The following is a 23,443-nucleotide window of genomic DNA, read 5'->3' as shown; positions in this document are numbered from 1 at the left end:
AGGAGCTACAGAAGATGACTCTGGCTTACTCTGCTGTCATTTCCTGCTATTGGTCATTTTCTTGGGCCAGAGACAGGAGAGAAGCTATAGAAGTCCCTCCTTTCTCCATTTCCTCTCTATCTGCCACCAGGCAGTTGGCCAAAAGGCAAAAGGAGCATGGAGCCAAGCTCCAGCTTTGTCTTCCTGGCTTCTCCTTCCAGCATTTCTGACAGAAGGAACCCTTTTCCTAGTTGGGAAGACATCTGAGTAGGTTGGGGAAGGTTTGAGCAAGTGAGTTGAGCTGTTCATCCCCATCCCCTTCCACCCATACAGACAAAGAATACCATCTGGTGTATCATACATCTCTCTCTGTTTTGGTGATACTGGGGTTTGAACTGTGCAAGACCAGCGCTCTACCATTTGAGCCATGCCTCCAATCCTTTTACGTACAGGATCACAAAGCCAGTACAGTTTTTAATTTCCACTCTGAGGAAATCCAGTAAAGGGCTGTGCTAGAATTCTATTTCATTTTGTTTTGTTTACTTGTTTAGGATAAGGAAGCAAAACCACAGAAAAGTTGTGACTTGCCTGAGTCATGCTGAGTCATTTGGCAGAGCTGAGTATATGATGTTCTGATTATGATCTAATACTCTCATGTGGTTAAACACCATTTTGAAAGTCATTGTCAGAAGTACTGACCACAATGTCAACCTGAGAAGGTGTTTTCTTTTGCCTTCTGTAATGCAGAAGCTGGATTAGAGTGAATCGAAGATACGATACTTAGGAAGGGCAGGCTTTTTGGTTTTTTAAAAATGCATTGCTTGGAAGATTGGCTGATAAAAGAACGTGGGGACAGAGGAGTTTAGAAGGAGCTCAGTTAATTAATGAGCGGTGCTAATGAGACTGAGACATGCACTCATTCCCTGTCTGGGAATGACTACCAGGAGCAATCTCATCCCCTCTCCCATCCCAGCCATGTAGATACAGGCTGTTAGTCTTTCAAAGTTCTGAAGTACACAGTTTGGGTAAAATTGTACTTACCTATCTTAATTCATTTATGTTTAAGAAAGAAACAGTTGGGTGCATGGCCTAATAGAAAGATGTCTTTATCATATGTTTCAGCAGCTCTAGCATAGCACTGGGTGTAATGAAATTGATTACCAGAATAAAGAACCTACTCAAGTAATACTGAGTATAGGAATAAGAATGGAGTTGTTTCCCTACATAATTGTGGAAAGTAGATAATAATTTAAATATTTTAAAGTGTAGGCAAGATTAATTTAATGTTAATGACACTGCCCAAGTATTTGTTTATCTAAAAGTGGGTAATGCCAGGTATGGTGGCACCTGCCTTTAATCCTAGCACTCAGGAGGCAGAGGTAGGAACATTAAGAGTTTGAAGTTAGCCTGGGCTACATAGGGAGACCCTGTGTCAAAAAACCAAGGGCTGGGCATATAGCTCTGTGATAGAGTACTTGCCTACCACAAGCAAGGCCCTGGGTTCAATCCCCAGCACAACCCTAAAAAAACAAAAAAAAAAAAAAAAAAAAAAAAAAAAGCACATGATATGCGGACTACAAATGGAAAAATAACAAAGCCAGGTAAGTAAAACTGTTCAAAGATTTTTCAAATTAGAAGAGACATTAGTGAAGAAATAGTAAACAGAAAGCCAACAGATACTTTCATTACTCTAAAGTGTGAAACAGTGAAGCTGGCATTTGTGAGAAAATATATAACCAATGAGTAACAGGACATTCTGAGTGAGAAAATACAGAAAAGGATGGGGAATGAGCAGGACGTGGCATAGGAAAAGGGGTAAATTCACTTAGGACAGGGAATTTATTTGTTTGGTGTCCCAAAACCTAGAGTCACCAGTGAAGGAACAAAACATCATCATAAGAAAGCAAAAGCTAGACTCACTGTTCTCTCTAGAAATGTAATCCTCTACCTCCTGACAGGAGGGAACTAATCAGCTATTACCTAACAGGAGCACAAGCTGAACCCATCCAGGCCGAGTGCAGCTCACAGACAGAAAGAGAGTGGCAGGACTGCAACCAGTACCCTGCCAGTGCTAGTTCCCTTTTGCTCGCTCTCCTGGCACGTGAAGTACTGTTTCCCATGGAGCTATTTATAGGTGCACCTGCACTTTGTCGTTGGTTTAGAGAGCAGGAAAGACACAGTGGAACACATGGCCCAGCTCTGTCCCTGTGGCCATCTGTAAACATCCATTAGCAGTAATCTGACCACAAGGGAGTTGAGTTCAGAGGATGAGCCAAAGTGGGAAAATTACTCAGGGAACTCTCAAAGAAGTGAAATTAGTTGGCCATGGTGCTTATTGAAGCTGAAGGAAGAAATCAAGAGCTAACAAGAAAGGGAATAGAAAGGGGGTTTCTTGAATAATGTCAAAGATTTAAAAAGTACCATCACTTATCGCTTTCAGTGGGAATGAGTGATAAACTAGCAGGTAGGTTTTATGTTTTGGTAATTGGGGGTATTGTATTAATGATGCCACAGTTAAAAGGAAGAAGTTTGGAGTAGAATTACCTTTAAGAAAACAACATAGTTCTGCCCGTCAGGTAGAGTGTTCTGCACACTTTCTTCCCAGCTGTTGGTTAAGTGAAGTTAACCTGCTCACTCGTTAGAAAGGCAGGTGGAAGTGGTCATTGTGGTTAACAGCCCGTGACTTCTGTTTTGCCTTTGCCATTAGCCTCTAACTCCCCCACCCCACCCTTCACTTACCTTGTGTGTTTGTGGCATGTATTTTAAGAGTACCAGCACTAATATCTTTGAAACTTGGTGTTGCTTATCAAACCACACTCCCACTTGTGTCTTAATTTGGAGGGGTGGTACCTTGGAGAACCTGTGCCACAAAAGTGTAATCTCTTTCTTGAATGGATATATTGGATATTTTATTTTGCCCAAAGTATAGCCAAATTTTTCTCAGGCATCTATTTTCATACCACAGACAAACAGAGTTTGACCATCAATACTTGAAAGCAGTTCTGTAGCTGACATTTTGAATCAAGAGCATCCTGTTTCCTGGGAACCTAAAATACATAACATCAGGGCTGGAGGCATGGCTAAAGCAGTAGAGGACCTGCCTAGCTAGCTCCAACAAGCCCTGGGTTCAAATCCCACTACCAAAAACAAACAAAAAATAATAAAAATTTTAAAATTTAAAAAATAACTAGCATCAAAGATGATACTAAAACCAAAGAAAATGAATAATTCTTACCTGCACGGCCATTCACTGGCAACACACCTAATAACTTGTGCCATTCACCAAAGCATGCCCTAACATGCGACCCTGGACTCTGGCCAGGGTGGGTGGGAAACAGGTTCCTGTTCTGTTGTGTTGTGTCTGGGGTGGCTTTTTGACCATCCTAGAACTTGGGTTGATGGTTATTTTTTGTGCTGTGTGTCTAACAATGCCCTTGACCAGGCATCTAAGATATTAACCAGCTTCAGCAGATAATGCGTCTGACGGGGACACCCCCTGCTCACCTTATTGACAGGATGCCAAGCCACGAGGTGAGGACAAGCAGACCACAGGCTTCCTAACTCAGAAGGCCACACTCCCACTGTATTGCCTCTATAACCAGCAGTCTTCAGTGTCACTGAGTCCTTGCATGTGCCTGGAGGACTCCTGAGGCAGTGACTGCCCATGTGCAACAGCAAAATGTAGACTTTGGGGATACAGTGTCATCCAGTCAGTGGGGTTGAGAATAAACATGGGCTTACAAATAGAAAATGGTGTTCCTGAGGTATTTGGTTTTGTGAACTTAGTGTGCAAGGAGTTGCATGTTTCTTCCTAGATGTATAACCTACAGTTAGGGTGTACCACCATGCAACAACTTCATCCAAGCTGTCTTTAATTGAGTTCATTAGCACGCTTTCCTACTCATCCATTTTTTAAATGACCAAAGAGGATTGACTGTTCATCTAAAGAAGACAAACACTATAAAATACCCAATCCTAAAGGGTGTACTATAGTCAAGAGAAAATACACAAGTAACATAGATTAAATATGAACACTTAAGTAGGGTTAGGAACTTTCTTTACAAATTCTTAACCACTTAATCTAAGTAGCTTTTTGATCAAAAGTGATATAAGGTACCCTGGGGAGCCAGGCTGGTGTCATCGCAACTGTTTGTATTTCAGCTGTATTCACCCATTCTTTTTTATATATCTTTATTAAAGGGACAACTGTTCTCTGGATGAGACAGATTGTCTTATGTCTGTTTTCTCTTCCTCCTTTTAATCTGTATGGTCAATTAGAAAGGATGACAGCCATATCCAGTTCCTATAACTTTATTTTCAAATTAGAAAGATTCTGAACTGGCTTATTAATACCAGCTCCTCTGCCAAATTTAGCTGTGTATAGGGAGACTGTCTCAGAAAGGGCTGCTTCTTAGAAATGGTTGCTACTGTTTTTAAATTTCTGATCTCATGACCAGAAAGCTAACAAAAAGGAACTTAATTGGTTAGCAGTCTTGTTCGTGTAAAGTATCTCCGAGAGAGACAGCAGGAGTGAATAAAGTGGTGGCTTTAAATAGAGAACGTAGGAGCGGTAGGAGAGAAGTCCTAATGAGTAGCAAAGGTAGTGGTCAGTGTGGGCATAGTGAGTGGATTCTTTCAGCTGATGCTTTGTCCGGAACAGGATGCCTAGAGAACGGTAACACTGAGAATGAACAAAGTCATTCTCAAAACCCTTGTTTTTGCAGGCAAGAAACTACATCCAGTCTCTGACCCAGATGCCGAAGATGAACTTTGCAAATGTATTTATTGGTGCCAACCCCCTGGGTAAGTTGACCATATCCTTGTTTCATGGTATTGAACTGGTTTATGATGAATTAGGGATTTGAAGGAGAGTTTTTACTTTTGACCAAACAAGGCACCATTAATTAAATCTTGATAACATGGTTATCTGTGTTTGTATTTTCACATTTAAAAAAACACACACACACATGGAAGGTTAATAGTATTTATATGGTCACAGAATTTGGTGGGGGAAATAGGCTGGTTCAGTGAAGAAAGAAAATTAATGGGAAATTGGGAGAAAAGGTGGGGAAGGCAGGGAAACAGAGGCACAGAAGAAAGCCTGTGGCTTGTTCCCAACTGCCACTGATCTGTGGTGATCCATGCTGAGGTAGAAACGACTGAGGCACAGCCTGGTGCTCAGCAGACCCACCTCAAGCTCCCACAGGGGACTGTGCTCTGCTCTGCTGGAGATGCCCACTGCTGCCAACTCTGCTGTCTGCCATGCTCAGTGGACTTTCCCCTCTCCTCATCCTGTGCTCTTCAGAGCCTTAACCCTCCCTTTCTCTTTGTGGAGCTGGTTTGCTGTCCAGATCCTTGTCAAAGGAAGGTGGCAGTGACGACTGAGGATGTCGCCTTAGCTATAAAGGAGTTGACCCATTCCTTAAATCTGGGGGCCGATGTGGGCTTCACATGGTCCATTGGTGGCTTTGTCTAAGGCTCTGGTTCCCTGACTCTAGGAGAATGCAGTTGCTGATGCTGTTTAATGGTGGGCACGGAGGATCAGGCCAGGACCTCCCTGCAGTAGGGAAGAGAGCAGTGCTGTGACAGCTAGTGTCATCAGCCTTCTCGCTTTTCTCAAGATTGTGTTATAGGGGTGTGTTTGACAAGCTTACTGCATTTCCTTAAGTCTTTGTGAGTCATCCTCTGTGTAAAGGTCCCAACAACTGTGCTATAGGTTTAGTGTTTGTGTGTGTGTGTGTGTGTGTGTGTGTGTGTGTGTGTGTGTGTGTGTGTGTGTGGCTTGGTTGGGTTTCGATGGTACTGGAGCTTCAGCTCAGGGCCTTGCACTTAGAGGGCAGGCAGGCCCTCTACCACTTGAACCACACCTCCAAGCCCCAGGTTTAGTTTTATCCTTTTGAGGGCTAGTGGTCATGCTGACCTCTCCAGAAATTGGAGTAAAGGCTAGATGGTTTTACCTTTTTAAGAACTGCATCTGTGGTCACTATAAAGAAGAGTTTGTGTGGCTGTGATCAATTATTACAGTAGCAGAGATGTCCGTGCTCTTGGAAGTGCTAGGCAGCTATAGATGAATTCCCACAGCCTCAGAGATGGAGAGTATGTCAGATCCCAGCTAGCTCACTGTCATGTGCAAGAATGAATTCACAAACTCCTCATGGGTGTGTAGAATTCTATTGGGATTGGTGTCTTCCTAGAATAATCTCATTGGGCTTTGTATAATTTATTCAAGCTGTTACTAGTTCAAGGATCTGTGAGAAGCTCTCTTTGAGCTAGAAGTATTGCAAGATGTTGGGAATACGTATATGCTGGTAGTTTCCTTGTCTGTCCTTGTTCTGAATTTATTTTCATCTTACCAGCCCCAAGTTTTAGACATGACAGCGCTAACCATTTAACTCCCTGTTTACAGACTCAAAAGAATTTGGTAGTTCCTATTTCTGGGGGAGAAGGGAGGTATGGGTTTCCCAGCAGCTTATTTAGGTCACATACATCCTGACAGATGTCCCCGTTCTCTGGAACCATGACATTTAAACATTGAAAAGAACCAGATAGCACTTAACAATCCAGATTGCTATGGAGTTGAAAGGAGGCTGTGGTCCATCTGGTGCTGCGCACTGCACTCCTCAGAGTTCAAACGTGCCTCCTAGCCCGTTGCCAAACAGTGATGTCATAGAAAGAGTCTCCCTTCTGCAGACGGAACATGGTGTTACTGATCACGAGCTCATACCCAGCGTGCTAACTGAGCAGGAGTGCTCCAGCGATATAAATATGAACAGCTCTGTTTGGTCGATCAGCCACTGACTTCATTTGACTGCTATTCCCAAACACAAATGAAACTTAAATTGCCCTTTGTGTTTATATCTGTCAAGATCATTGGGAAATCTTTTTCTTACCTCTGACCTTGTTCCTTGTCAAAATGTTTTTACCTAAATATTACCAAAATATTTTACCCTAGGGTGGCAAAGTCCTGTCATAATCCATGTTCAGTTATAAAACCAACAGCTGAAAAGATTTGTTTTTCTAAGAAGAGAAGAACATCAGAAGACTGTATGTCCAGGCAGTTCTCCCAGTGCCTGAAAGTGTAAACAGATGAACTTGATCTCTTCAGGATGCTGTCTCCTCTTCAGCACCCCTCACCCCTCCACATCTAAGAAATAACTTGCTAAGTCACAGAAGCCTTCTGTTTCACCGCAGTGGTGACTGTGATCAGAGTATTACTTCCCCTCCCAAGTGCCGGAACTCCAAGCTCAGAGATAATTAGAAAAACCACCATTCTGTAACCCCCTAATGAAATCATTGTTTGGGGAGGCAAAAGAAAATCAATGCATGCTAAAAGTCATAAGTGAAAGGAATTGGTACTCACCCAGTGCCAAATATCCCGCAGATTTCTTGCCGAGGTGGGGGAAGATCTTAACCTGCTGCTCAAACTTAGTGCTATTAGCAGCGAGGGAAGTGCCACATGCACTGTCAGACACACGGCACCTCCTGTGATATACTCTTGCCAAAAATGTCTGGCCTGACACTTCAGTTCTTAGACCTGTCTTCTGGTTTGGGGGAATCACAAAGAAGCAACCATACAGTACCTTAGTGATGGCTGTTCTCAAGAGAACTGGAGGGACTTCTTACATCAAAATCTGGAATAGACAGGGGGTTAGAGAATCTGATGCTAGATTAAGAGAGATTAAAGAAACCAACTCAAAGGTATATGTGGCCCATGACTGAATCCTGGTTACGAAGTTGTAAAAAGACAACTTGACGTAATTAGAGAAATTTTAACATGAGCAGATTTTAGGTAGTGTTTGACATTTATTTGTTATGGGTAATAACAGCCTGTGATTATGCAGGAAGATGTCTTTGTGCTGAAATAAAGTATAAACTGCCATGTCTAATTTTATTTTAAAACAGTTTGGAGAAACACAAAATTTAAAATGCTGTCTGTTGAATCTGTATGGTGGATATATGAGTGCATTCACTGTAGTGTTGTTTTTATTTTCTGTATATTTGAAATTTTTCAACCTTAAAAATAAAATTTCCTTTCATCCAAATATCATGTCTCATCCACACCCCTGTGGAAACCCTCAGTCTGTTCATCATTTGAAGATCTGTTTCATGAATATTTATTTACCGCCTTATGTTTGTAAATAAAAAGTGAAGGAGGCCTGGCACTGGTGGCTCACTCCTGTAACCCTGCTACTCGATCAGGAGGATCTTGGTTCAAAGCCAGAAATAGTTCGTAAGACCTATCTTGAAAAATCCCATCACAAAAAAGGGATGGTGGAGTGGGCTCAAGGTGTAAGCCATGAGTTCAAGCCCTAGTACTGCAAAAAAAAAAAAAAAGAAAGAAACTCAAATCCAAAACCCCTCTCTACGTCTTCCAGGTCACTTCAGCTGACTTCCAGTTTGATACAGTGGTAGCAGTCTCACTTGGGTATTCCAGGGGAGTGTGTTCTAACAGAATCCAAGTTATTTTTTTTTTAATTCTTCTTTAGTGATGTTTGGTTTTTTGTTTTGGTTTTATGGTGTGCTGGAGATCAACCCAGGGCCCTGAATATGCTAAATAAGCACTCTGCACTGAGCCACACTCCCAGCCCAGTAGTCAGTAGTTCATTGTTGGTGATGCAGTCCTGGGTCTAAACTCAGGAATTCAAACTTGCTAGGCAGACTCTATAGCACTCGAGCCATGCTGCCAGCCCTATTTTGCTTTAGTTATTTTTCAGGTAGGGTCTTCATTTTTGCCTGGGGCCAGCTTCTGTAATCCTCCTACTTACACCTCCCACACAGCTAGGATCACAGGCAGGTACCACCATTCCTGGTTTGTTGATCGAGATGGTGATCTCACTCACTTTTTGCCTGGGCTGGCCTTGAACCACAGTCCTCACAATTTCTGCCTCTTGAGAAGCTAGGTTTACTCCAGAGTAATCCTACACCTGGCCTGAAATAATATATTCTTTAAAAATGCCAAATATGTACACATACAAAGAAAAGGGGGTAGTACACTCTAGAACAGGTACTCGAGAGGAGAGTGGTCGTTTGGATATGAATGGTCAAAGCTGCATTTGCTCATTAACATGGCATAATGTTTTGCAACATGTTATAAACTCTGCATTTTCCCTTCCTCTCTGCGGTTCTGATAGCTGTTGACTTGCTGGAGAAGATGCTCGTATTGGACTCAGATAAGAGGATCACAGCAGCCCAAGCCCTCGCACACGCCTACTTTGCTCAGTATCACGACCCTGATGATGAGCCAGTGGCTGATCCTTACGATCAGTCCTTTGAAAGCAGAGATCTTCTTATAGATGAGTGGAAAAGTAAGTCCTCAGGCAGGACAGCATGTACCTTGAGAATTTAGATTTGAAAATCTTTTCCAGGTGAATCAAAAGCCACAGGAAAAATAAAAACTTACAAGTAACTACTACCAACTTAGTAAAACTTGTAGTTGGGGTCTCTGACAGAGAATGTTTTTCTGTCTGTCCTTGTGATCGAGCTGTTGTAGATGACAACACTGGATCTTTGAGGTGCTGCTTGTGTGGTCTGACTGCACAGCCCCTCACATCTGCATAGAGCTTTGGGTTTCTCAGAGTTTTGCATTTTGCACATCCTTCTGAGATACGTAGGGAATGGAGTATTTTTATAGTTTCACAACTGAGAGAACCAAGGCAAGAAGAGTTTATATCTTACCTGTTACCTTAGACCTAGTGCCCTAGGGACACAGGTAGGAATGGAGCCACATCTCTCATGTCCCATCTCATATTCTTTCCATAAATCACCAGTTCAGAGCTCCAGTTGAGTCATAAAAGCCAGGACTGTCTTTGCTGCAACTGGGAGTGCTCTGCTATTCTCAGGTACCGCTGCAGGGCTCTGGAGAGGAGCCACTCAACAATGGGGGAGACAAAAAGAAGGGTTCTCTGTGTATCCTTGATTCACATGTAATCACATCCATACTAGGATCCCACACAGACAACGAAGCAGTTAATTTGAAGTAGTCCATCAAACCACTAGAAGGATGGGAGGACCTGATCTCGAGGTCAGAGTGCCTGCCAGCAAAGAGAGTGCTCACATCTCACCTCTTCCTTCCCACTTCTAGGCCTCACCTACGATGAAGTCATCAGCTTTGTGCCGCCACCCCTTGACCAAGAAGAGATGGAGTCCTGAGCACCTGGTTTCTGTTGTGTTGATCCCACTTCACTGTGAGGGGAAGGCCTTTTCACAGGAACTCTCCAAATATCATTCAAGTGCCTCTTGTTGAAAGATTTCCTCCATAGTGGAAGGGGTGCGTGTGTGTGAGACGTGTGTCTGTCTGTCTGTCTGTCTGTCTTTGTGGAAGGTTAAGAGCATAATATGAGCTAACTGTGATCACAGTGACTTTACATGGAGTTGTGGAGGCTCCATGGCAGCCTCTGCCTGCTCTTTTTCCCATCCAAGTAAGTACTTACCAGGCCCAACCCTGCTCAGCTTCCAAGACCAGATGAGATCAGGTGCATTCAGGGTGGTGTGGCCGTGTGTGGACTCTGCCTGCTCTTCTGAGAGTTGGCCCAGGCAGACAAAAGCTGCCATGTTGTTAGGGATATGCTAAATGCAAAATAAAAAAAACATTAAATGTCCTGGACCCCAATCATGCTTTTGCCACTTTGGCCTCTTCTGTGGGCCCACCTTGGTGGTTGGGGGTAGACTTGACCACACAGCACAGTGGTATACCGAGAAGGCTCACAGCTCATTGCTTCAGGTCCAAGGCCGTCCCTCCGTGATGCATGCAGCCAAAAAGGACCAACTGGCTTCTGTGCACTAGCCTGTGATTAACTTGCTCAGTGTGGTTCTCAGAATGTGACAGGTTGTGTTTGAAACTATAAATATGTTTGTGCCTTAAAAGGAGAAAAGGACGTGTAGATGGTTAAAAGACTGCAGCTGCTGAAGTTCTGAGCCAGCCAAGTAGACAGAGCTGTTGGATGGCCACTTGTGAGGCTGAAGAAATGAGGCATCTTTCAGGGGCAGCCATGTGTGCGCATGCGTGTATATGCATTTCCTCTCCCTCGCCCCTGGTGGTGGTGCCAATCCTTTACTCATGCCTCACCTTCAGGGTAGAGGTCTCCTGAGAGTGGGCCCTGTGGTCAGGTGCAGGTTCCTGCTGTCAGTGCGCTTCCTGTGTGCTCTTTATTTCTAGCAGAGTGAGGATGTGTTTGCACGTCTTGCTGTTTGAGCATGCACAGCTGCCCCTCCTGTTCTCTTCAGGAGGCCCTGTCCCAGGCGAGTTTACCCGTGAAGACTTCTTGGTAGTTGGGATTCCATGTCACCTCAGCTGATGCTGTGGGCGAGTGGCCTCATCCTCTGCAGCCCCAGCGCTATTGTGTTGAACACAATTGATGCTCCAGGTGCTCTTGGTGTAAGAACCATGAAAAATGGAATAGGTGGATGGATAGCATTTTCATTCTTGCCATCTGATTTTCAGCAAACTTTTTGGGGACCTATCATGGGAAAGATGAGGGTGCTTCCCAGGAATAATCCCAAACTTCGGAAAACAAGTCGTGCTCTTCACTCCCAGTTACCAATGCTCAGAACTGCTGAAGATCAAAGTAAAAAATGAAAGTGCATGAGACCAGAAACTCCTTTTGCTGTCTTTCTCTAAATGGTTATTTTAAGTAGTCACGAGGTGTCTCTCCACCTCTCTGTGGAAAGGGCCTTGGCAGCTTAACATTAATTGATTTCTTGGTCTTGGTTTGGGGAGAAATAAATTTTGTTGCAGAATTTTGTATATTGCAGGAATCCTTTGAGAATGTGATTCCTTTTGATGGGGAGAAAGGGCAAATTATTTTACTATTTTATATTTTCACCTTTATAGATGAAATATCCTCAGGGGTGGAGAAAAGTTGTTTTTTTAATTTTCTGAATTTCAGGCATTTTGTGCTTACACGAGGACCCATCTCTTCAAACCTTTTGTGTAATGAGAAAGTATAAAGCCAATTCCAGTGTGGGCCTTGTAACAAATCTTGTATTGAGGCCGAGATGGCTCCATTCTCTGCAGTGCAATGACACATGCCTCCAGAGGGGCAGCATAGGACTATAGGACCCCTGAATCCGTGGAAGCCGGAAGGAAGGAGGCAGGGGGTGGTGAGTCCACCTGGTATTCTGTGCCTTTAAAGGAAAGGCAACCAAAAGCCTCATCGCCTCCACATGCAGCCCAAGTCCTCACCATTGCAGCAAGGTGAATCTCATCAGCCATGTTTGGTCGTAAGCGCTGTTGTGACTTCCTGCAGAACACTGCTCTGAGGATCATTAAAAAAGGCCTTTGCACATGTGCTCCAAGAGCCAACTCTAGGCTGCAACCTGTGGGAGAGCTCCTTGGATTCTAAGCATAGTGTTCCCATCTTTTGAGTTCTCTCAGCAGAAGACAAAAGAGAATGAGGGAAACTGCTATTTTATTTGTATTCGTGAACTTGGCTGTAATCAGGTATGCCATATAGGATGTCAGACAATACCACTGGTTAAAATAAAGCCTATTTTTCAAAATCAGTGAGTTTCTCAAATTTCTTACGCTTTTCTCTCGATTGTTCTAACTGAATGCACACAATGGCATTGTATCTGCATTCTTTCAGCTGTGGCCTGGCATGTGTTCCTCATAGGTCTTACTCCTAGCATTTAGAAAGCATTTATAGTGCTTTCAGTGATGTATTTATGATGAAGAGAACCTGAGTCTTTGATGTGGATGGGAAAAGCCGAAAAATAAGGTACTCGAGGCAGGTCTGTGTCACCATACTGGTGAGAGTGGCCTTGCCCGGGGGTCAGCACACTGGCCCTGAGGCCACATCCCACCCACTGTCTGTTTTTGTGTGGCCTGCTGAAAATGGTTTTTATGTTTTTATATGGTTGAAAGATCAAAAGAATAATATTTTTGTAGCATGTAAAAGTAATATAAAATTCAAATCTCAGTGTCCATAAATAAAGTTTTATTGGAATATAACCTCACTCATTTGTTTACATATTGTCTGTGGCTGTTTTATGCTACAGTTGTCAGAGTTGAGTAGTTGGGACAGAGACCAAAAGACCTATAAAATGCAAACTATTTTGCACTTGGCCTTTTATCAGAGTTGTCAGAGGGCTTCAATTTCCCCATCTTTAAACAGTGAATTTTAAGTTCTTTTCAGCTTAGATAGTTCATGTCTAAGCTGTGTATTTTTATTTAAAGATTGACAGAGGAGTCGGGTGCATGTGTATCCAGACACATTGTTCATAGGCTTTTACGCACATGTATCTATGACCCTGCTTTGTGTTAACGACCCTGGAAATTACTCTTCAATAGCAGTGAATCTCATCCCAGGATTAAAGGGCCACAGAGCTCACAGCTGAGTGTTCAGGGCCTTTGCTGGTGTGTGTCCTTTCTCAGTGTCCTGAGACTGACACCCAACAGGTGTCCTGGGCTGGATTTTGAGGCCTGTCCTGGGAGGATACTGAGAGCTGCAGCTGGGCTTTCTGTCCTGGGTCAGCCAGTGCCTGGCAGGCAGCTGGGAATAACAGCAGGGGACTGAAGGCAGACCAAGGGCAGGCTGCATTCCTGTGCTCAGTGGGAGAGGATGGGAGAAGAGGGCCATATGAAGTACAGTAGCTCCTACAGGGACATTTTGTCTTTACATTTTGCCATGAGCGCAGCCTTCATCTTCGTGTGAGGAGAGGTCTGCGGAGGCCGAGAGCTGACACTGGGGAAAGCTTACTCAAGGAATCCACTTAAAACGGGACCACATCCTCACAGTATGTAGTGGGGGTGGGGAGAGGGGGACTGTTTTCAAGAAAGCTATAAAAGTATGTTCAGTATTTCAAATAACTTAATATTTGGAACTGGAGATTGAACCCAGGGCCTTGAGCTTGCTAGGCAAGCACTCTACCACTTAAGCACCTCCCCCAACCCTTTTGACTTTTGAGACAGGGTCTTACTAACTTTACCCATGCTGGCCTCAAAGTCACAGTCATCTTGTCTCTGCCTCCTGATTAACTAGGATTGCAGGCATTCACCACCGGGCCCAGCACAAATACATATTGTTATCATGAACAAAGAATCAAGTGTTTTTCAAGTGAAATAGTATCTTACAATATCTCATTTGATTTATACCACATATCATAGAACTTCTGCAAGAGCACCTGAGGCCTTCATGAGTCTTCCACAATGCCTCTTGACCTTCCTACTCACAGCATTCTTTTTGTTCAACACCCTCGGCACCGACCTCATCACCTTTATTAACTGGCCTGAGTCCAACACATCCCTGGTTTCCCTTGGTTTTGCTTGAGATTTGAGCAGTTTTCTAGCAAGTCCACCATCATTTGCAAGGCTGTGATCATTGCATGTAATCTGATTATGTTTTTATCATTTGTCATGCTCCTGTAGAGACTAACAGAATGCTAGAGTGCAACAGGCAGGATACGCTCTGGGCTCAGGTACTTGGGAAGCAAGGACTGACTCAGGTCATTAGTAAATGTTTCCATGTTGTGATGACTTTCACATCTCTAAAATCTGGTACCTGCAGTACTTGGTTACTGAATATGCAACGATGAGCCCTTTAATTTATAATTCAGATACATTTAATAGGGTGCATGCCCTTTGAACCTAGCATTACTCTTCCAGAAGTCCTTTTAACGGTGCACAAACAAAAATGCAAAAGGCTGAATACAGTGCCACATTCTCTGTAATAGACACGGGAGGTGACCCACATATCTGTTGATGAGGGCTTGATTGAGTAACAAGGCCACCTGCACAGAGCAGCGAGGCGTGCAGGGTTGAATGTGTGAGGTACATGAGGAGGGATGGTAAGTGGCAATCAGTAGTTTATGCTCACCCTGTTTTCATTGATAGATAATACAGGTATACCTTACCTGGAATGCTCGGGTCAGAATCTTTCAGCTTTCAGAGTGTGTTGATTTTAGTCTTTACTGGTTGACAATCCCTATTTAGAAAGTTTGAAATCTGCAACGCTTTGAGTGCTGACGGGAGCCCTGATATGATGAAGCATTTCAGGTTTTTGGATTAGGAAGAACCTAAGGGACACACGAAACTGTTACCAGCTATCTCTGTCAAGTAGGATTGTGGGCTGTGGTGTTTTGTGCTGCTTCTAGAATGTTTAACTTTCTTATTTTAATACTGAATATTGTCTCGTTTCGTTTTTGGCTGTACTGGTTTTTGAACTCAGGACATTGCTTTTGGAAGACAGGTGCTTTTCCACTTGAGCTACTCCCCTGGTTTTGGTTTGTTTTTGTTTTTTTCTTTTTTCCTTTTTTGTAATCAGAAAAAACTTTTTATAATGGGAAAGATTTTTAAAATCTGTGATCTGGTGAACCATTCCCCAACTTTGGTTTTGCTTGGGCTAGAGCCAAGCTTTTCAAGACAGGAAAACACTTCCTGGTGATGGATCTCTCCCGGCTCTCTCTCGGGCTTTTGGCAGGCCGAGCTTTACCACCGCTGTGGCTGTGTCACCGATCTCTCCCAGCAGGAGGGTTGGCGATTTCTTCCCCACTACAGTGTGCATTTTTAAGGATCTGAAGCAGGGATTCTCAACTCTAGCACCGTTGATATCTTGGGCCAGATAATCCTTCACGTGGGGTCTACTCTGAACATTGCTCTACTTGGCAACAGCACTTGTGCCCCTTCCCCAATTGTAACAGCTGTGGATGTCTCCTGAGTTGCCAAGTGTCCCACAGATGGCAAAATTCTCCCCTGCAGAAGACCACTAAAGTTTCTCCCTCTCTGTCTTTTTTGGCAGCACTGGGGTTTGAACTCAGGGCCTCCTACTTACTAGGCAGCTCTTTTACTGTTTGAGCCACTCCACCAACCCTTTTTTGTAATGGGTTTTTTGAGATAGGGTCTCATAAACTGTTTGCCCAGGGCTGACTTCAAACCTCGATCCTCCTAATCTCTGCCTCCCAAGTAGCTAGGATTATAGGCATGAGCCACTGGTGCCTCTTTTCTTGAAATATAATTAAAGGTCAGCACCTACCAACCTGTTGTACCTTAAAGAAGTGGCTCAGTGTCTCAGAAGGAAAGCACAAATTTTAAAGGCTCAAGTATATCTTGAGGAAGAGAGGAAGATGTTAGGCATTTCAGAAGAAAGAACATTTAGTACCATGAAGACCATTTTATTTCTCAAAATACATAAAATGGTGGTGGACGTGATGTGAGCTAAGTTGTCCTTTGTTCAGATGCTCTTTGGCCATTATCCACAACAGAAAATCTAGTACTTAAATCAGAGAGTAACTATAGGTCTTCTTAGTGAGGCGGGTAGAGGAGGAGAGTATCTACTGGGTTTTGAAGTCCCAGATCTGCGTTCAAAGTTCAGCTCGACCTCTGGTCAGGTCCATGACCTTGGGATAAATTGGTAGCTCTCAGGTGGTTAGAAAGATGAAATGACATGAGTCTCAGTGTGTCTGGTCTGGTGTGGACACTTGGGGTGCTGGTTGGTTTGCTTCTCTCTTGAGTTGACACTGGCTTGGGGCCATCCTATTGGCCTAAGTCTGGAGTGCTTTGCAGCTGGGGACCAGGAGCCTCTGAACCCGACTGGGAGGAGGTTTTCTGGCACCTAGATGGGGCAGAGGCAACTTCTGGAAGCCAGAGGCTGTGGTCTGAGGAGTCTCTGGCCAGCAGGACTCTGTTGTGTTGTAAACCCACTTGCAGTTTCTAGGAGTTAAATGAGGAAATAACCTGAACCCCAATTTTGCAACTGAAACATAAAATGATGCCACCACCTTAAGTGTCAGTTGTGGCAAAAGATAAAAGATGTAATACCACCGACCCAACCTAGCTCCTTGACAAAGACCAGCTCTCAACTCTCATCAGCTCCGGCACCCTATGCATCATTAGTATTTCATAGCACCGCCATGATCCTAAAGTGAAGGTCGTAGACGTTTCACACGCATAATTTCCAAGAAAACATAGTGCCTAATATAAATGATGAATACAGGAAGAACAAACGCATCTCGATATGTAAATGCTCAACCACGATGGCGTAAAAGGCACTGTGACGCACTCAGATTCTTGCGCCTGTCCATCAACTCGCCTTGATTGCGGCAGCTGTAAATGCCGAGAGATGTGGTTGTGTCCCCTTGGCCACTTAATGACCATTGCAGACTGCTGTCCGTCATCTGATTTTCGGCAGTCGGTGAACAACTGTTGGTGAAATTGTAAACAATTAAAATGTTTGATTTGCTCAGCTGTGAGCCTGGAAACTTTTAAGCATATTAATGGGCAAGAAAAAGATTTTGTTTTGTATGTGCGGTCAAGTTACAGTATGGGCTTGGATAATCATAAGTAAGTTTTCCACCTACTTGGACATCCAGCCGGATGTTTCTGACATGAAGCAATTCTTGTTGAAACTGACTCTGCACAGTGGCCTCTGCGTATTAATTATCAGTAAGACCCCTGATCATTGTCACAACCAAAACTGATCCCAAGGTGCACCCATTGATGTGAGGAAGTCTTTTCTATCAAAGTGTGTCGCCATCCTAGCAGCTTGCAGTTCTTGTTAACTGAGCTCCCTTTTCGTGCTAAATTACTACCTACCCCACCCCCAAATTCCAAGTGTAGCATTAGCCAATCACGAGCAGACTGTGCACCCGAACTGGACCAATCGGAGTAAAGGGGGCGGGGCCCCATTGCACCATAAACGCGGACCTACGGACTGCCCTGTGCTTGCCTGCCCGTGTGCCTGCGCACCCTCCTGCGGAAGTAAATTTTGCCTTGCTGACATTCTCCATTCCTGTGTCTTCACTGTGACTCTGGTGGTCCTCGAGGGGCTTATTTCTAACAATCTGGGGGCTTCTCTAGGATAATTCCACCCAGGAAAGGTGCTCGGAAGCCCCTTCTCCTGAGGGAGATGCGTCCCTCCGCCTCATTGCAGTTGCCCCAGGTATCAGGAGACCAGCGCTGTTGGACTGGAAATTCATTCCAGGCCTGAATTAGCTCAGCAAGGCAGGAAGAAAGGGCCTTAGTAAGCACCACAGCGAGCAAGCAGTTCTGTGCACAGACCAAGGAAGGTAAGAAACGCCACTGACTGGCAAAGTACTCCTTGGTGGTTGGGGAGGATCTCGGAGGTTGTGTGACAGTGAATGAAACATGTCTGAGACACAGAGCCGCAGTGCCACAGATAGCCAGGCGACTACATAGGCTTAACGACAGTCCTTGTGGACCTAATTGGGGGCTTATACCGACCTGCTTATTGCTAAGTAGTGCCATCAACAGGATATTTTCCTGCGAGGGAACCGTTAGAGACAGACAAAGCACGTGGGGTACTGTGCAAGGCACCTCCAGGAAGTTAGGGACGTTGAGAATCTACCTGGCATTCTCACCAACCAGGTAGATCGGGACAGGAATACCGCAAACAAAAAGAGCTCTAAAAAAGATGAAACTAAAAGTAAAATTCCATCAGACAGTCTTCTAGGACAGATGTTAAAATAGTGACTCAATAACCGTCGGACCAAAGGCAAAATGAAGCAGTAAATGATCCAAAAAGGGTTTTTTGGTTTTTTTGTTTTTTGCATTACTGGGGCTTGAACTCAGGGCCTTCACCTTGAGCCACTCCACCAGCCCTTTTTTTGTGATGGGTTTTTATGAGATAGTGCTTCGTGAACCATTTGCCTGGGCTGGCTTTGTACCTGGATCCTCCTGATCTCTGCCTCCTGAGTAGCTAGGATTACAGGCGTGAGCCACCGGTGCCCAGCTTAAATGATTAAATATTGCTGCTTTTTCTGGACACAGGGATGCATTCTTAAACCGGCCACGTTCTCGCCGAAACCTGGATCAGATGAGGACTGGGTCTGCCCATTACTTACTGGATAAGTTAATGACAAGTGTCCGGGGAGTTGGGAAGAAATTGAGTATGCTGTTTTGTTGGAGACAGGGATCTGTGATTCTCTTTCCCTTAAAATTAGAAAAGGGAGACAAAACGGAGTCAAAGGAAACCTCCAAGTGGGACCCTCTTTCTTGTTTACCTCCCGCTTATAATCCGGAGGCTTCAGCTTTTCAGGCAGAATCCCAAGATCAGGATGGAGACTCCAGTCAGGAGTTTCCTGAGGCCCAGCCAGAGCTCCATTCTGAGCCCCCAAGTAACTACTCATCAGCTTCAGTCTCAACTTCAGGTCATGCTTTGTCATTTTCGGGATTCAGAAGGGAATTCTAACAATGTCAGAGGGATATTCAGAATCTCCCCTTTCCCCCATCAACCAAAATGTAGTCACAGAACTTTTATCCACTCAGAGAGGTCCCAACTGGAGGTGAGAACTGGTTTTGTTGATGCCCTGCTGACTAGCACAGAAGTCTAAAATTTAAAGATATAATTAAAGCCCCTTTTAGAAGACCCACATGGAGTTGCGGATCAACTTGACCGGTTCCTAGACCTGTGAATTTACACCTGGGTGGAACTCATGTCTATTTTGGGGACTTTATTTTCCGGGGAGGAGACAGCTATGATCAGGAGGGCTGTCATGGCTGCATGGGAAAGAAAGCACCCACCAAGCCCCAAGGTTTAGCTCACAGACAGGAAATTTCCCCTCAAGGACCCTTGTTAGAATAATAATGACCCAGAAGGGATATGGGGATTTGAAAAGTATCATTAATGGAATCAGAGAATGCATCCCCTGTTCCCAAAATCTAGCCAAAGGCTTTGATGTACAACAAGAAAGGATGAGGGACCTGCTGACTTTCTTCACAGGCTAAAGACCAAATGAGAAAATATTCAGGTTTAAATTTAGATGACCCCCTGGGACAGGGAATGCTAAAACTTCACTTTATGACCAACAGTTGTACAGACATTGCAAAGAAATTACAAAAGGTATGAAAACTGGAAGGAGAAAAGCTTGGAGGAATTATTAAGAGAGGCCCAAAAGGTTTATGTGAGATGAGATGAGGAAAAAGAAAAACAAAAATCTAAGATCATATTGTCTATAATCGGGCAGATTACTCAGGAGAAACATACTTTTCAGAGACTTGGGCCGAGACCTGCTCAGAAACCCCAGAAGGGAAGGCCAAACTCACAGGCTTCAGGGGGAAAGAAAGAGGACAGGTGCTACCGGTGTGGGAACTCAGGACATTTCAAATGAGAATGTCCTGAGGGAAGGAAGAGAAGATGGTTCCCCTTATGGCCTTAGAGGAAGAATGGGGGGTCAGGGGCTCTTTTATGTGGATGGATCCTACCAGGAGCCCTTGATAAATTTAAAGGTAGGACCCAAAGAAAAAGAAATCACCTTTTTGGTTGGCTCTGGAGCAGCCAGGTCATTTCCTACAATGCACCGCCCCCCCCACGCCTGTCCCTCTCCTCAGGGCGGCTCCCAGTTTCTGGAGTAAAGGGAGAGGAATTTCATGCCCCTCTCTTGGAACACACCCGGTGAAATTCCAAGATCGGGTTGCATGGGTTAATCTCCTTTTCGTACCTGAGGCTGGGATCAACCTTCTAAGAAGAGACTTAATGTCTGATATAAGTTGTGGGGGGAAAAAAATTAAGATTTCATTAAATTTGATGACAGCACAAATTGAGGACCAAATTCTCCAAAGTCTGGACCAGGGATTTGAACAGGGGAGAGCTACAATACATATTGACCCCTGAGAGACAATACAAAGGAAGCAATGCCCCATACCCCTGGAAGGGAGGCTGGGCCTGACACCTATAATCGAGGGGCCATTAAAAGATGGCCTTTTGAAACCCTGCACGTCCCCTTTTAATACCCTGATCCTGCCAGTCAGGAAGTCAGATGGATCTTATCACCTGGTACAGGATCTCCGGGCCCTTAACTAGGTGGTTCAAGGCAAACACCCCGTCATCCTAAACCCCTATACTGTCCTCAGTTAAATACCTCCAGATCATCAATGGTTTAGCGTTGTAGATTGAAAGGATGCATCTGGGCCTGCCCCAGTGGAGGATAGCAGGGACATCTTTGCCTTTGAATGGGAGGACCCTCAGACAGGGAGAAAGCAACAATACAGATGGACAGACCTTCCACAAGGTTTCACCGACACCCCTAACCTATTCGTCCAGGTCTTAGAACAAGGGCTGGAGGAATCTGCCCTTCCCCCCAGATGAACTTACTACAATATGTGGACGATCTTCTGTTACCTGGACTTACCAAGAAAGAGGTGACAGATACTACAATCAGTCTCCTAAACTTCTTAGGCTGCCAAGGATTAAGAGGGTCAAAAACTAAGTTACAACTTGCTGAAGAAGAGGTCAAGTATTTGGGACATTTGATTGGCAAGGGAAAATGCAGATTAGGTCCTGAGAGAAGAGAGGGGATTACTGGTATGCCTCTACCAGAGACCAAGAGAGAAGTTTGAGAATTTCTGCGTTTCATTGCATATTGCAGACGGTGGGTAGAACCCTATGCACTCAGGACTAAAAGCCTTTATTCCAAACTTTTGGAAGAGGAACCTGATCCTTTATGTTGGGAGCCAGAGAAAGTCCAGATAATAGAAAACCTTAAACAGTCCTTAACCAACAGTCTCTGCATTGGCTCTACCTTCCCTAGAGAAGCCTTTCCGTTTATTTGTTGCTGTAGATAGGGGAACAGTCCTTGGAGTCCTCACTCAGGGGCAAGGGGAAAGAAACAACCTGTGGCCTATTTATCCAAACTCCTTGACCCTGTAACTGGAGGATGACCAGAACATATTCAAGCAGTTGCCACTATGGCCCTATTGACTGAAGAAAGTTGAAAATTAACTTTTAGAGGGTCCCTGATAGCACACCCCACCAGGTCAGAACTATTCTTCAGTGAAAGGTAGGAAGGTGGCTGGCTGACTCCAGAATATTAAAATATGAAGCCATCCTACTGGAAAGGGATGACTTGGACCTCGCCACCAGAAACTATTTAAGCCCAGCAGAAATTCTGGGAAAGCCCAGGACCATATGGGACACTGCTGTCTGGATCTTATCGAATACCAGACTAAAATCAGACCCCATCTCAGGGAAACTCCCTTCCTGGATGGATTAGGCTGTGTGTGGATGGTTCCTCTAGAGTTATTCAAGGAAAAAGACATAATGGATATTCGATTATAGATGAAGTCAAATTAAAAGTGATTAAATCAGGGAGGTTACCCAATAATTGGTCTGCTCAGACCTGTGAACTATTCGCACTCAATCAAGCACTAAAATTCTTAAAAAACAAAGGAACGATCTATACTGACTCTAAGTACGCATTCAGGATGGCACATACTTTTGGAAAAATATGGGCTGAAAGAGAATTGATTAATAGTAAAGGAAAGGAGCTAATTATCAGATTGTTGGAGAATCTTGTGTTTCCTGAAGAGATTGCAATAGTCCCTGTCCCAAGACAGGGCCAACAAGGCGTTGAGGCTGATGAAGCTGCAAAGGAGGTTGCCATCCGCCCAGAGACACCACTGCTGCACCTCACTGCTGTTGTCCAGACCCTGTCCCTAACCCCTGTTTTCACTCCCAAGGAGAGAGCTCAACTCGGGAAGCTGGTTACCTTCCAGACCTTGGAAGGGAAATGGCTCCTCTCAAATGGGAGGGAAGTACTCTCCAGACCCATCTGAGGGAGATATTAACCCAATTACACCAAGGAAGTCATTGAGGGGTCCAGGCTATGTGTGATGTCATCCTCAGAGTTTCTTTGTGTCCAGAAATCTATACTCTAGCAAAACAGATCACTGAAGGCTATCTAACCTGTAGGAAGGTTAACAAACAGGCCTTAAGGGGGCAATCTTTAGGGGGAAGAAATACAGGCGTGACACCTTTTCAAAGTGCTCAGGTGGACTACACTGAATTACCTGAGTGGGCAGTCTAAAGTATTTACTAGTTATGGTGGACCATCTAACTACTTGGGTCAAGCCTTTGCCTCTATCTAGTGCCACCGCCAATGGAGTAGTTAAAATTCTTTTAGACAATATAATTCCTCGGTTTGGATTTACTGAAGATATAGATTCACATCGTGGGAGTCACTTTACAGCTAATGTAATCAGAGAATTGGTCAGGGCATTAGCTATCAGCTGGGAATGGGAATGTCATACTCCATGGCACCCATCCTCCTCAGGAAGAGTTGAAAGAATGAATCAGACTTTAAAAAGGCAGCTGACTAAGCCTGTTCTTGAGACCAGACTACCCTGAGCCAAATGCCTACCTCCAGCCTTCCTCAGGATTAGGACATCCCCCCAGGAGGATATAGGAATCTCTCCTTATGAAATGTAATATGGGTTACCCTATTTGGGCCAGACCTCTGGCCTCCCCTCCTTTGAAACCAAAGATCAGTTTCTCCAAAATTATGTGCTCGGTCTTTCTTCAGCTCTATCATCCCTTAGGCAACAGAGTCTGCTGGCCCAGACTCTGTTGCTCGAATTTCCGGTGCACCCACACTGATCCGTCCTGATCTGGACTTGGAGTGGAGAGAAGCTTGGGTCATCCTGGGAGGGATCTTATCAGGTGCTACTCACTAGGGAGACGGCAGTACATACCGCTGAGAAAGGATGGGCACCCTAAACCCAAACAAAACAAGCTCC

The 23,443-nt window shown here is 44.4% G+C and overlaps 1 protein-coding gene across 11 annotated transcripts in view; it reads left to right on the top strand.

The window, feature by feature from the left end:
* Mapk14 (mitogen-activated protein kinase 14) overlaps nucleotides 1-12,480 on the top strand; it is a 67,852-nt gene extending 55,372 nt beyond the window's left edge. For 7 of the 11 annotated variants that reach the window (XM_020168904.2, XM_020168906.2, XM_074082332.1 and 4 more), the window contains 3 exons: nucleotides 4,704-4,782; nucleotides 9,111-9,284; nucleotides 10,061-12,480. In XM_020168904.2, the coding sequence (XP_020024493.1) occupies nucleotides 4,704-4,782; nucleotides 9,111-9,284; nucleotides 10,061-10,128 (321 nt within the window). In that variant the 3' untranslated portion in view covers nucleotides 10,129-12,480. Of the gene's footprint in view, nucleotides 1-3,430; nucleotides 3,511-4,703; nucleotides 4,783-6,931; nucleotides 8,022-9,110; nucleotides 9,285-10,060 lie in introns of those variants that run through there. The other 4 variants (XM_020168905.2, XM_020168907.2, XM_074082334.1 and 1 more) reach the window with 3 other exon arrangements.
* The last annotated feature ends 10,963 nt before the right edge of the window (nucleotides 12,481-23,443 follow it).

The sequence above is a fragment of the Castor canadensis genome, chromosome 8 (assembly GCF_047511655.1).
Source record: "Castor canadensis chromosome 8, mCasCan1.hap1v2, whole genome shotgun sequence".
NCBI classification, from domain to species: Eukaryota; Metazoa; Chordata; class Mammalia; order Rodentia; family Castoridae; genus Castor; species Castor canadensis.
This window is presented reverse-complemented; position numbering and strand designations above follow the sequence as displayed.